We start from the raw sequence: 15,657 nt of genomic DNA on the forward strand, positions 1-15,657 counted from the left end.
CGGGTTCTCAAAGTTAACACGTACAAACAGAATGTTCATTTCTATGTGTATTTTTCTCTTTTTTCTAGGGTCAGACATTGTCCAATGGTTAATAAAGAACTTAACTATAGAAGATCCAGGTAAGTATGTACCTCATTTTTCCACTGGTAAAATTTTTTTTTTGTTTCTGAAAAATTATGATTAAACTTGAATTGTGCATTTTAGCATTTATACAAACTTTATGGTAATCAACATGTTTAACTAAGTTTAGTATATTTTATAATTTTCCATATATTTCAGTAGTGTTCCATTTTATAAAATTTGATTCGGGCAATTGACAATTGTTAGAAAAAGTAAGCCGAGTACATATACATAAATAATTATACATATAACTTATAGAAAATCATTATGAAGTAATGAAATTTCCCTTCATAAGACTCAAAAGTAAATCTGATTGGTTTATAGTTTTGCCTTAACTCTGCTTTTGCATGAAGTTGTAAAACAATATGTCATTTGTAATTCAGGGTTTTTATTATTATTGTTATTTTTACCGTACCTGTATGCTACATATTTTTTTTAATACTTGTAAGTCCTGGACCTATTCACTGTGGTAGGCATTATGTCTATTCTGCAGCAGTAAACTCAGTTCCAAAGTACGAGAACAATTTCTACCACTTAACATTTTATACTTCATAGAACAGATTCCTACGCATATGAGGCACCGAATGGCTTTTTTAAAGTATCGTGCAAAAGTCTTCTATGTGGTAAATAATTCACATCACTGAAATGAGAATAAGATGCATATTGCTTAGAGAAGATGCCGAGAAATCAAGAAAAATATCTTATGAAAAGCAGTTATTGCAGTACCTGTCAGTGTCCCGGCAGAGAAGGAGTCCATGAAACTATGCAATACACCATCGTTCAGATCAAAGATAAATTTCGCATGGCCTTTACGCATACCTCAGAAACCCTGGTGGCATAGTGTTTAAGAGCTAGGGCTGCTAAGCCGAAGGTCGGCAGTTCGAGTCTACCAGGCACTCCTCGGAAACTCTATGGGGCAGTTCTATTCTGTCCTGTAGGGTCACTATGAGTCGGAATCAGCTTGACAGCAGTGGGTTTTTGGTTACTTCTACCTCTGACGGCTACCACCTTACAAAGATTTAGAAATAACAGTTGACGGAGATGCAAATGTTTCTATCCCCTTTTTGAGCTACTGAGCAAAACCACATGGTGAAAAATGCGGCTCTAACTTGTACACAAGTGCCTGTGTACACACCCAGCTCACCAGGTACATGACCTTTCAAAGTACTTGTTCTAGCAGATTAAACAGGATTAAAACAATTAGTAAAGATGAGGCAGCTACTCTGGCACCATATTATTACTAAGTGAAAAGAGGAGATAATTCTGAGGAAAGGAGGCCATGGTCTTACTGAATTTCAGATTCAACCTACCTCAAGGGAACACCTGATTTATAAACTATAGCACCAGAAAGATCCAACCAACCCATTGCCTTGAAGTCGATTCTGGCTCATAGTGACCCTATGAGATAGAGTAGAACTACCCCATAGAGTTTCCAAGGAGCGGCTGGTGAATGACAAATTGCCGACCTTTTGGTTAGCAGCGGAGCTCTTAGCCACTGTGCCACCAAGGCTCCATCCTAATGCTAAATATCACATTGACACAGTCATTGAGAACCAGGGAACAACTGATTTGCAAAGAATATTATAGCTCAAAGCGTAATATATATTCAAAAGAGTAAATTATTTTATTAAGTATAAGACTGAAGGTGTACTTCAGAAATAGCCTGAGACGCAGGAAAGAGATTTACAGATATAATAAAAAAAAGCTAGTAAGAAATAATCAAGGGGACATTGGTGGTTTAGTGGTAGAATTCTTGCCTTCTATGCAGGAGACTGGGTTTTGAATCCCAGCCAGTGCACCTCATGTGTAGCCACCACCTGTCTGTCAGTGGACACTTTTGTGTTGCTAGGATGTTGAATAGGTTTCAGCAGAGCTTCCAGACTAAGACAGACTAGAAAGAAAGGCATGATAATCTACTTCCGAAAATCAGCCAGTGGAAGCCATATGGTTCACCATGGTCCAATCTATAATTGGTCATTGTGGTGATACAAGACCTAGTATCATTTTGTTCAGTTGTGTGATGGGTCGCCATGAGTGGGAGACATACTGGATAGCAGCTTACAATCGCAACAAAGAAATAATCACCGTTTGTAATTTACGCATGGGATATCATTTTAGCTATAAAACCAAAAAGCAAACCCGTTGCCGTTGACTCCATTACGACTCATAGTGACTCTCTAGGACAGAACAGAACTGCCCCATAGGGTTTCCAAGAGGTGGCTGGTGGATTCAAAGTGCCAACCTTTTGGTTAGCAGCCGAGATCTTAACCACTGTGTCACCATGTATGAAAAACTTACTTTGCTTGCTTGTTCAACTCTTTAAAGAAGTTGTACAGCTTCATTAGAAGGGAATGAAGAGATAAAGCCAATCATACCCAGCTCAGAAGGTAAATGTGCATTATTGTATTTATGGAAGCCTGGAAGACTAGTTTTTCTTTTGTTTGTTTGAATGAACTAATTCACCCTCTACAGAGTACAAGCTCTGTATTAGGTTTTCAGTAGAGTAAGAAGAAGCGTTACTGATTGCTCTGAAGATAAAAAAGATAATGTGCACAGAAAATGAATCAATCTGACAGCCATACTGATTCCTATTAAATATGATCAACAATGTAGGCGACATCATGAAAGTTGTTACTTTGGTGGCTGCATATTTGCAATTAAAATACGATTTTGGAACTCTTTATGAAGAAAGACTAAGTAGTTATTATAATTTAACCCAGTTCACTCCCTGAAGATGTTTTAAAATGAGAGAGAAATCCATGCCTGGTTTCTGTCCCTGTGCTGTGCCTAGTGGATAAGTGGTCATTTGAAGACCTGTAGGGATCATTTGAAATTCTGGATTCAATGATTTGTTGAAAGAGGGTTTTAAGGGAAGTTGGAAGAACAGACCAATGCCTAGGTAAGGGAGCAGGTCCTGATGGCCTATCTGGGGACAGGAGAAGAGGGTTTATGATCTTTCAGGATCTTATGGAAGACTGATAAATCCTTATTATTTGTACTTTTAGTATTCTGTATTTTATAATTGAGTGTTTCATACCTTTTCATTTCTATTACAGCAGTTCATTGCATATTTAGCTGAATATTTTTCTAGAGATTTTGGTACTCTTAGATGTGCGGTAGGTCAGCGAAAAAGAGAAAGACCCTGAAAGAGATGGACTGACACAGTGACTGCAGCAATGGGATCAAACATAGCAACAATTGTGAGGGTGGTACAGGAGCCGGCAGTGTTTCCTTCTGTTGTACAAAGGTTCACTATGAGTCGGAACTGGCTCGATGGCACCTGACAACAAGAACAAGTAGACATGTGGTTACACGGTACTATTCTTTTTTTTTTTCTTTAAAGCTGGATTTGAACTTTTAGTTGGAGTTTAGGATTTTGTTAAAGTTAGGATTATACAAGATTACTCACTCACATGTACGTAAAACACAAAACAGAAACAAATCCATTGCTGTCCAGTCAATTCCAACTCATAGCAACCCTGTAGGACAGAGCAGAACTGCCCCACAGGGTTTGCAACTGGTGGGTTCCAATTGCCAACCTTTTGGTTGGCAGCCAAATGCTTAACCGCTGCACCACCAGGTTTCCACATGTACGTATAATACACAGGAATAATATACATTTTTTGTTTTCTTCTACTTTTTGAGTCTACTTTCAAAATTTATATTTTATATTTTTCTAGGGAGAATTCGTTTCTTCATTGATACGTTGATTATTTCATTCACCTACCAAATATTCACTGAATTCTTTCTACGAGCCAGGTCTGTGAATACACTGGTGAGCATACGCTCCTTGAATGACTGTCTTTGGCTTCCAGGATAGCACACTCTCCTGGCTATCCTTTTTCACTGGCCACTCAGTCTCAGCCTTCTGTGATAGCTTTTCCCTCTCTAGCTGATCTATAAATGTTGCAGACGTCTGTCCTAGCTGCTTTTCCTTCTCCCAGCTGCACACTGTTGCTAAGTGACATATACTAAGGATTCCTATATTCATAGCTTCCATGCAAACCACTCCATGGTGCTCCATACTTACCTATCCAATGCCTACTCGACTTATCTTCTGATACGTCAAACTCAACCAAGATAGAACCCTTGATTTCCCCACCTCTCAAACCTGCTCCCTTAAGTCTTTCCTACCTCATTTATGGAGACCTGGTGGAACAGTAGTTAAAGAACTTGACTGCTAACCAAAAGGTCGGCAGTTTGAACCCACTAGCCACTCTGCGGGAAAAAGATGTGGCAGCCTACTTCCATAAAGATTTATAACCTTGGAAACCCTATGAGGCAGTTCTACTCTGTCCTACAGGGTAGCTATGAGTCAGAATTGACTCAGAGGCAATGGGTATCATTTATGATGTGGAGTCTTCTATCTAAGAGCATGGTATGTCTTCCCATTTCTTCAGGCTTGCTTTGTGGTCTTTCAGGAGTGTTTTAAAGTTTTCTTTATATAGGCTTTGCACATTTCTTATTTATTTTAGTTATTTTATTTTGCGTTAATATGTGTGGAGCTACTCTTTCATTATATGATTTAACAGGTTATTATTTCCATATATATAAATTATTGATTTGTATATGCTATTTTTATATATTGCTACTTTGCTAAATTACCTTATTTTTGACTAGTTTATTTGAAAGCGGGAACAGGTCTTGCCACAGTTGCAAAATTTCTTCTTCTACATGTATTATCTGTTGTAAAAACAACCAGTGAAAATTGGGATTCAGGCAAGTCCAACCAGATGTTTGGTAAAACACATCGTCAAACAACTGGATTGAGTAACTTAATTGTCGATGAATTAATTACACCTATTCGTTATGTTCATCCTGAAACAGTCCGTTATCTGTCTCCCCAGCCTGACACAAGTCCTCTGGCAAAAGTGATCTAAATTCTGTTAATGAACTTAATAAAATTCCAATACAAACTGCCTTTGTATTCCATGAATTTGGTTAGACTGCCAGAGAAATCATAGCATTAGGAGCATAGGAATGTATCAGCAACAACACGGTACGTAATGTCTCTGGTATCCTTGATAACGTTTTGTACTTGTGAAGCATTGTATGTTTTTTTCAGATCATTTTTATTTGGATTATTTTATTTGATCATCACAACAATATCGTGAAGTAGCCAGGGCAGGCATTCTCACCATTTTGCAACTGGAAAATCAGTTGAGAGAAACTAATGAAGCCCTAAAATCACACAAAACCCTGTTCAAAGAAGTAGAGCCCAGCTCTTCCAATCTCTCCCCTGTATGTTGGCTCATTTTTGAAAAATTATTCCAGACCGGGATTCTGCTTTTATAGAAATTGGTGGAACCATGAGCGGAACATGGGCTCACGCGACAGGGTGGTATTTTACATAGTGTCTTTTGGAATAAAGTAGTTGTTTTTCTTGGCTTTGGTATTATATTTAACCATTGTATTCTGAGCATACCCTTTTCTTAAAGCCATTTCCTGCATGTTTCAACTCATAAGTATTACAGATAAAATCAAAAGCCATCTTTTCTGTGCGCTCATGAAATTGCTTCAAACAATCTTGCTTGAGTGATGGAGAAGTATTTAAAACACCCTTGCAAAAAATCATGAAGACCTTTATGAACCTATAAAATTGCATATTTCATTGGCCATTCTGTAAACTATCGTATCAATATGAGCTAAATAAAAGACACTCCATTATTATTGTCTCAGTGTTGTTGTTGTTAGATGCTATCAAGTTGACTTTCAACTCGTAGTGACCCCATGTAACAGGGTAGAACTGCCCCATAGGGTTTCCTTGGCTGCCATCTTTGTGGAAGCAGATCACTAGGTCTTTTTTCCACAGAGCAGCTGCACGGGTTTGAACCACCAACCTTTCAGTTAGCACTTGAGTATTTAAGTTTTCCGATAATAATATATAAGAACTCATAGACCAGAGTCATCACATACACTTGAAAAGATTGATTAGTTTCACCTAGTTTTAAGGCAATAGATATTATCCAAGAGGTCAACTTGCAAATGTGCATTTTCTGTTAATAAATAATACTTAATTAATGTCTTTGAGTACCCAACCCGTGTCTCTACTATTGTATCCAGAGCTTCCAAGTTATGTACACGAGGAATCTTATATGCTCTTCGAATTATTTTGTGTGAGATAAGCAAGAGCCAAAGTTTCTTCTGTGTATTGGTGTCTTACTAATTTCTCTTTGGAAGAGAGAAGTGATTCCTCTTTGCAGGTACTCCGTTAGTACCCCAGTGTAAAAAAAAAAAAAAAGTATCTTGTACATTTAATATCATCAGAAACCCCTCTTTTGGTAGCCTTGCCTCTTAGCAAGGCAGAAAGTGAGCAGTCTTGTAAATGTCTGCTCCATAAGTTTGCCCTTCAAAGTACTCAGGCCACCGAGTCCAGCCCCAGCACATCCAGCTGTTGTGAACAACTCTCTCATTTAACTTCTTAGCTAGCTTCATTCCTTTCTTTTGCTCTCCTCCCTTTAGTATTAATTTTTATTTTTTTGTTTTGCATTTGCATACTACATTTCATAGTCGAACAAATGACTGTTTCTGTCATTGGCTGGTCATAATTATGCCATTGCTCTACACAGTTAAAAATAAAAACCCCAGAACATATTCAAAAGTATGTGTAAAGTCCACAAATGGAAGTTTTTGTTGGCAGAACAGGGATTACTATCCCCAGCATGACTGCCATGGTATCAGTCACCTGTTGACAAAGGCGTTTTCTGGTTTTGCCTTCCAGCTGCCTTTACCTCCTCCTTCTATTACTTTATTGCAGTAGTAGCAGCAGAAAATAACTATCATACATGAATATTAACTAATTGGGTGCTCCCAGGTGCTATGCTGGGTGAGTTCCACTTTTTTAATTCTTGTAAGTGGAAAGAGGGAAAGAGATCTCACATACTTGAACACCAACTGTGTGCCACACACCCTGTCGAGAGCTGAGTAGGTAGATCATCAATAGATAAATAGGTAGATAGGTAGGTAGATGGATAGATAAACCAAAACCCAGTGCCATCGAGTCAATTCCAACTCATAGCGACCCTATAGGACAGAGTAGGACTGCCCCACAGAGTTTCCAAGGAGCGCCTGGCAGATTCAAACTGCCAACCCTTTGGTTAGCAGCCATAGCACTTAACCACTATGCCACCAGGGTTTACGATGGATAGATAGATAGATACTTAATTCAGCCTTCAAAAAAAAGAGAAAGCTTCATGAAATAGGTGGTAGATAGAAAACTAAGTCTCTGATCATGAAGCTACTTAGAGATAGAACCAGCATTTAAACTCAGACCTTTTGATGTCAAAACATGAATACTTTCAGATCAAGACAAAACTCATTGCTGTTGAGTTGATTCTGACTCATAGCGACACTATAAAACAGGATACAACTTACCTCATAGGCCTTCCAAGGCTGTTATCTTTACAGAAGCAGGCTGCCACATCTTTCTTCCTCAGGGCGGCTGGTGAGTTTGAACTGCTGACCTTTTAGTTAGCAGCTGAGCGCTTAACCACTGTGCCACCAGGGCTCTGTAAATCAAAGAAAACTGGTTGCCTTTAAGTCAATTCCGACTCATAGAGACCCTGTAATCAAGATAAGGACTGTTGGTTTTACTTTGACAGCTGCAAACCCTATAGTCAGAGTAGAGCTAGTATGATGCAGAGCTGATTCATCCCCTGTAGGTCTGACTTGATGTCAACACAATGTGTTTGTTAGAGATGCAGAAGGTGCCCTCTTGCTATCCTGGCTCCCTCTTTTGCTTTGTACTGGCCAGCGTATGCATAAATACCAGTCTCTGAGTTTTGTGGCCTCTCTCTTTTTTTTTTTTATTTAATTGACTTATTTTATGTATATTGCCTGTTAGAGTTGCCAGTTATTAAGCAAAATACTGAAAGTACCTGGAAATGTAATTAGAGTTGCTGTCTTTTCTCTTGTAAAACTAGAACAAGCATAATGAGGCCAGGGTTCAATATACTGCTAAATAGTTGTTTAACTCTACCGATTCCATTAGAAAAAGCAAAAACCAAGATTACTCCACAGAACAAATGGAAAAACACAATTGCCCTGTGGCACTGCTGAATTCCTGCAGTAGTTGGTTGGCCTAATTTTTTTTTCTTTGTTTTTTTTAGGTCTTCACTTTCTATTTTATTAAAGTTTTTGTAAATCGCGTGCTTTTTATAAGGAGCTCTGGTGGCATAGTGGTTAAGCACTCTGCTATTAACCTTAAGGTCAGCCATTCAAACCCACCAGCAGCTCCATGGGAGAAAGCAGTCTGCTTCCATAAACCCTATGGGGCAGTTCTACTCTGGCCTATAGGTCACTATGAGTCAGAATCGACTCAATGACAGTGGGTTTGGTTTTTTGGTTTTGGTGAAGATATAGGGCATAAGCAACCTGAAAGAGAGAGAGAAAGAAGGAAGGTGGGAGGGAGGGAAGGAGACAGGAAGGAAGGAAGGACTTGGTAAAGCTAATGTGGCTTATCGGTCTGTCAGTTCGTGGTTCTCTGGTGGCCTGTGTGTTGTTATGATGCTGGAAGCTATGCCACTGATATTTCAAATACCAGTAGGGGCACCCATTGTAGACAGGTTTCAATAGAGCTCCCGTACTAAGACAGACTAGTAAGAAAGGTCTTGTGATCTGCTTCCAAAAATTAGCCAGTGAAAACCTATGGATCACAATGGAGCATTGTCCAATGTAGTCCTGGAAGATAAACCTCCTAGGCTGGAAGACACTCAAAATACACAGCGACCACAACAATGCATTCAAGCATTTCAATGATCATGAAGATGGTGCAGGACCGGGCAATATTTTGTTCTGTTGCCCAGTCAAAGCCAACTCAGTGGCATCTAATAACAAAATATGACCTGTAGCACAGAGCATCATCCTAAAATATCACTCTTCATCAGGTCCAGCCACTCAGAGAAAATAACAGGCAAATGTATGTGATTGCACATGTTATCCAGAGGGGCCACAGACAGCCGTGTGAGAGCCTCTCACAAGTCAGGCACCTTTACCTTTTATTAAAGATAACACAGTATTTTTTTTTTTAATTCCCAGCTGAAGCATGAGTTAGTTTATTTCCCCGCTATATTTGAGTTGAGAAAAATGCTACTTGTTATACTTCTATGTCATATTTCATGAAGCTTTTCCTTTTATTACAACTAAGATGATAGGAAATGGTAGCTACAACTGTGCAAACGCTGATAGAAGCTTTGTAATTTAACCGTGACCCTGCCATGAATGTACCATCTCTTCACTACACCTTGGTCGGGAACCACACAGACAGATTACTCCTTTAGCACCTAAAAGATCACCCAGGTTGAAATAATGAGTCTAAGGAACACACTGTAAATATAATATGGTTTTTAAATTTTGAAAATTCCTCCTTAAACAAGTTTTTTTTTCAAATCCAATAAGACTACAACACTTTCTTAAAATCTTGCAGCTATGTTATAATTCAAGTGATTAGGACCTCTTGAATTATCTAGAACTCCAGCTTTCCACTGTATCCACTCACACCTGTATATTGCGAACACCACGTAGATTTTTGATGGGCTCCTTCCACATGCTCCGATGGTGGCTTGTCCTCTTGAGCAGTAAATGCTCTTTTTATTTAAACCAAAATGCCATCACTAGCATTTTGATTCTCCTGGAAGTTCATGGGAAGAGGAAGTGTCAGATTTTCAGTGTCTAGGATTTTTCTCCTGTTTCACCAAAACCGACATTTTGATTCTTCTTTTGTCATGGTTTGTCCTACTGTCCTAGTGGTGCTGTAACAGGAATACCACAGATGGGTGATGTTAAAGAGCAGAAATTTCTTTTCCCACAGTTCCTAGGGGCTAAAAATCCAAATCAGGGTCTCGGCTCTATCCAGTCCTTCCTTGTTGGTTGTCCCAGGTGTTCCCAGTTCCTTGCTTGTAGATGATCCTCACTTGGCATCTGTTTTCCCCCATTTGTGCATATCTCTGTTTCTAATCTGCTCTTTTTAGAACTCAGAGGTGATTAGATTTAGAACCCACCCTACTTAAGTATGATTTAATTAACATAACAAAGAAAACCTTATTTCCAAACAGGATTACATCCAAAGGTTTTATATGTGTGTGTGTGTATATATATATATATATATATATATATAAAGTTGCAGTCTAATCAGTTCTGATGGTTCTGATGCACGGCAACCCCATGTGTGCCAAGTGGAACTGGGCTCCGTAGAGTTTTCAAGCCGTGACCTTTCAGATTTAGATTGCCAGGCCTCTTCTGAGGCACCCCTGAGTGGACTTAAACTTCTCAACGTTGGGTTAGCAGCTAAGTACATTAACTGTGTGCACCACCCAGGGACTCCATCCATAGATAGAGGGGTTAGGATTCCAACAAATATTTTTGGGAACATAATTCAGTGCATAACAGGGTTCATCCATGATGAAGTATGTGTCTGGTAGTCGTGAGGATCCAGGTAAGCAATGATGGACACTTCTGTGCTCTGGCAGCTTCACCAAGGAACCATTGACCTTCTTTAAATGACGCACCAAGTCTTCTTGGGTGTTTGCTCAAGTGTTTCCTGATAACTGCTTGGAAAAAGGCTCAGCAGCCCTTGCTTAGTGCTAGATGTCACATACCTGATAATATGTGTGTTTTCTTTGAAATGTTTTGTATTATAAAAAGTCATGTAAATCCACTCACTGTAAATAGTTTGGGAAATAAAGAAAAATATGAAGAAGAGAATAGAAATCACTTATCAAAAGCCCCCCTGACACAGCCCCTGCTAACGTTCTGACACATCTCTCCAGTCTTGTTTGAAGGCATGAGCTCCTGCTGACTTTATTATTGGAAATCAGTCCCAATCATTGTGTTTCCCCTTCTCCCATGCTGAGAGTTTTCTTGGGCACTCCTAAGCATTCTTGAATCAACTTCTCATGTTTCTTTGCCCCCACCTGCTTTTGATGCCCCACACCTTGGCCATTGCTTCCACTGCCCTTTGTGAGGTCACTGCTTCTTAGACGCCCTGACACTCTGCTCCCATTGCCCTAACCTCAGCTGAGGGCACCACTCCTACCAAGGGTGCTCTGAAACCTGCTGCACTACACAGACCCCCTCGATCTCCCAGACTCTCTTAACAAGACTTACTTGAGCTTCAGGAATAGTAGAAGGAAAGTAATACACAAGAGGAATGAATGGCCCCTTCACAACCCTGATCTGTCTGTAGGTCCTTTAAAAGCTTTCCCTGTGCCCCTCCTCATGTCTTCAGAGAGCAGCCAACAGTCCTAACACTGAGAGTCTTCCAGGCATATCCAGCCCCAGATTCTGAGCTAAATCAACTCCTAACCAAAGAAAAAGGGTACAATTTGCCTTCGTCCTATGCTTAGCCACATTGCCTGAATTCCCATACATGACCCTGGTTGACCCCTCCCAAGAACAGGGGTCCTTCCTTCTTGACAGGGGTGTGGCCTGTCCCCGTTGTCAAAGGATGGTCTGACTTCAGTGCATTGCCCAAAGCCTGGGGCACGTATTTTCTTCAACTTGAGCTCTGTTGTTGTTAGGAGCCATCGAGTCGCTTCCGACTCATAGCAACCCTATGCACAACAGAACAAAACACTGCCCGGTCCTGAGCCATCCTTACAATCGTTGTTATGCTTGAGCTCATTGTTGCAGCCACTGTGTCAATCCACCTCGTTAAGGGTCTTCCTCTTTTCCGCTGATCTGTACTCTGCCAGACATGATGTCCTTCTTCAGGGACTCATCCCTCCTGACAACATGTCCAAAGTATGAAAGACGTAGTCTTGCCATCCTTGCTTCTAAGAAGCATTCTGGTTGTACTTCTTCTAAGACAGATTTGTTCATTCTTTTCGCAGTCCATGGTATATTCCATATTCTTCACCAACACCACAATTCAAAGGCGTCAACTCTTCTTCAGTCTTCCTTATTCATTGTCCAGCTTTCACGTGCACATGATGTGATTAAAAATACCATGGCTTGGGTCAGGCTCACCTTAGTCTTCGGGGTGACATCTTTGCTCTTCAACACTTTGAAGAGGTCCTGTGCAGCAGATTTGCCCAACGCAATGCGTCTTTTGATTTCCTGACTGCTGCTCCCATGGCTGTTGATTGTGGATCCAAGTAAAATGAAATCCTTGACAACTTCAATCTTTTCTCCGTTTATCATGAGGTTGCTCATTGGTCCAGTTGTGAGGATTTTGGTTTTCTTTATGTTGAGGTGCAATCCATACTGAAGGCTGTGATCTTTGATCTTCCTTAGTAAGTGCTTCAAGTCCTCTTCACTTTCAGCAAGCAAGGTTGTGTCATCTGCATAACACAGGTTGTTAATGAGTCTTCCTCCAATCCTGATGCCCCGTTCTTCTCGTATTATTTGTTCAGCATACAGATTAAATAGGTATGGTGAAAGAATACAACCCTGACACACACCTTTCCTGACTTGAAACCAATCAGTATCCCCTTGTTCTGTCCGAACAACTGCCTCTTGATCTATGTAAAGATTCCTCATGAGCACAATTAAGTGTTCTGGAATTCCCATTCTTCTCAGTGTTATCCATAGTTTGTTATGATCCACACAAATACCTTTGCATAATCAATAAAATACAGGTAAACATCCTTCTGGTATTCTCTTCTTTCAGCCAGGATTCATCTGACATCAGCAATGTTCTCCCTGGTTCCACGTCCTCTTCTGAAACCGGCCTGAATTTCTGGCAGTTCCCTGTCTATATACTGCTACAGCTGTTTTTGAATGGTCTTCAGCAGAATTTTGCTTGCATGTGATATTAATGATATTGTTCTATAATTTCCACATTCGGTTGGATCACCTCTCTTGGGAATAGGCATAAATATGGATCTCTTCCAATCAGTTGGCCAGGAAGCTGTCTTCCATATTTCTTGGCATAGACAAGAGAGCACCTCCAGCGCTGCATCTGTGAGTTGAAACATCTCAATCAATATTCCATCAATTCCTGGAGCCTTGTTTTTCGCCAATGCCTTCAGAGCAGCTTGGACTTCTTCCTTCAGTACCATCGGTTCCTGATCATATGCCACCTCTTGAAATGGTTGAATATCGACTAATTCTTTTCGGTATAATGACTCTGTGTATTCCTTCCATCTTCTTTTGATGCTTCCTGCATCATTTAATATTTTCCCCAAGGAATCCTTCGCTATTGCAACTTGAGGCTTCAATTTTTTCTTCAGTTCTTTCAGCTCGAGAAACGCCGAGTGTGTTCTTCCCTTTTGGTTTTCCATCTCCAGCTCTTTGCACATGTCATTATAATACTTTACTTTGTCTTCTCGAGATGTCCTTTGAAATCTTGGGTTCAGTTCTTTTACTTCATCAGTTCTTCCTTTTGCTTTAGCTGCTTGACTCTCAAGAGCAAGTTTCAGAGTCTCCTCTGACATCTATCTTGGTCTTTTCTTTCTTTCCTGTCTTTTCAGTGACCTCTTGCTTTCTTCATGGATGATGTCCTTGATGTCATTCTGCAACTCGTCTGGTCTTCGGTCACTAGTGTTCAATGCATCAAATCTATTCTTGAGATGGTCTCTAAATTCAGGTGCGATATACTCAAGGTCATATTTTGGCTCTCGTGGATTTGCTCTGATTTTCTTCAGTTTCAGGTTGAACTTGCTTATGAGCAATTGATGGTCTGTTCCACAGTTGGCCCCTGGCCTTGTTCTGACTGATGATATTGAGCTTTTCCATTGTCTCTTTCCACAGATGTAGCCAATTTGATTTCTGTGTGTTCCATCTGGTGAGGTCCATGTGTATAGTCACCGTTTATGTTGGTGAAAGAAGGTATTTGCAATGAAGAAATTGTTGCTCTTGCAAAATTCTATCATTCGATCTCTGGCATTGTTTCTGCAGCCAAGGCCATATTTTCCAACTACTGATCCTTCCTCTTTGTTTCCAACTTTCACATTCCAATCACCAGTAATTATCAATGCATCTTGATTGCATATTTGATCAATTTCAGACTGTGACAGCTGATAAAAATCTTCTATATCTTCATCTTTGGCCCTAGTGGATGGTAGGTGAATTTGAATAATAGTTGTATTAACTAGTCTTCCTTGTAGGTGTATGGATATTATCCTATCCCTGACAGCGTTGTACTTCAGGATACATCCTGAAACGTTCTTTTTGACAATGAATGCAACAGCATTCCTCTTCGAGTTGTCATTCCCAGCATAGTAGACTATATGATTGTCCGATTCAAAATGGCCAATACCAGTCCATTTCAGTTCACTAATGTCTAGGATATCGATGTTTTTGCGTTCCATTTCATTTTTCATGATTTCCAATTTCCCTAGATTCATAATTCGTAAATTCCAGGTTCCGATTATTAATGAATGTTTGCAGCTGTTTCTTCTCATTTTGAGTCGTGCCACATTAGCAAAAGAAGGTCCCGAGAGCCTTACTCCATCCACGTCATTAAGCTCGGCTCACTTTGAGGAGGCAGCTCTTCCCCAGTCAGCTTTTGAGTGCCTTCCAACCTGGGAGGCTCATATTCCAGCACTATATCAGACAATGTTCCGCTGTTATTCATAAGGTTTTCACTGGCTAATGCTTTTCAGAAGTAGACTGCTGGGTCCTTTTTCCTAGTCTGTCTTAAGTCTGGAAGCTCAGCTGAAACCTGTCCTCCATGGGTGACCCTGCTGATATCTGAATACTGTTGGCATAGTTTCCAGCATCACAACAACACACAAGCCCCCACAGTATGACAAACTGACAGACACGTGGGGGACTTGAGCTCTATGAGTACAAAAAAAAAAAAAAACCAAACTTGAGGCTGTTGAGTCAAATCCACCTCATAGCGACCCTATAGGACAGAATAGAACTGCCCCATAGGGTTTCCAAGGAGCATCTGGTGGATTCAAGCTACCACTCTTTTGGTTAGCAGCAGTAGCTCTTTGCCACGATGCCACCAAGGTTTCCTATGAGTAAAATTTGGTTTATACCTTGCTGCATCCCCAGCCTCTGCCCACTATCTGTACTTAGTGGGTGCTGAGTAAATAGTGATTGAATTAATCATACTTGAACATAAGAGACCATTAACATGAAAAATAAAAAGGCTGCTTGCATCTTACGTATTTCACTTGGCATTATGTAATGGACATTTCCTCCTTCATGGTTCAAGCCCTGGGTGGAATTTTACTTCAAAGTGAAAAACCCAAGGTTCCCATAGCCATCCAAAACACAGAAAGTGTTCAGTTATAGAAAGCAAAATGAAACTTCCTAGGGCTATAAATCCATAGGTTTCAAATAATCCAATTTTCTCTAAGTAAAGGTAAGGAAAGAGGTTACTCACCTGCAGGAAAATGTTCTAAATGTTCTCAAACAGTAGGCTTCTGGCCAAAGGAAGTTACTTTTTCCACAGAAAATGAGTTTTATGAGTTAAGAGTAGCTCAGGTTAGAAATGAAACCTGACTTGTTTGTTGAAAAGCTGTAGCCCTCTGCCTCACTCAAGCAAAGGCATTGCAAGGTCATAACAAGAGTCTCCTAAAAGTCTTAAAATAAAAAAACTACTGGGTGGAAAATTTATCCCTAGGCCAAAAATGCTATCATATT

General features: G+C 40.1%; 1 protein-coding gene across 2 annotated transcripts in view; it reads left to right on the plus strand.

Moving 5' to 3' along the window:
* The window catches only part of RGS7 (regulator of G protein signaling 7), a 572,390-nt gene that overhangs the window by 397,173 nt on the left and 159,560 nt on the right, over positions 1-15,657 (plus strand). For both annotated transcript variants that reach the window (XM_049867941.1, XM_049867940.1), the window contains exon 4: positions 69-119. In XM_049867941.1, the coding sequence (XP_049723898.1) occupies positions 69-119 (51 nt within the window). The remainder of the gene's footprint in view (positions 1-68; positions 120-15,657) is intronic.

Source organism: Elephas maximus, chromosome 24 (genome assembly GCF_024166365.1).
Source record: "Elephas maximus indicus isolate mEleMax1 chromosome 24, mEleMax1 primary haplotype, whole genome shotgun sequence".
NCBI lineage: Eukaryota > Metazoa > Chordata > Mammalia > Proboscidea > Elephantidae > Elephas > Elephas maximus.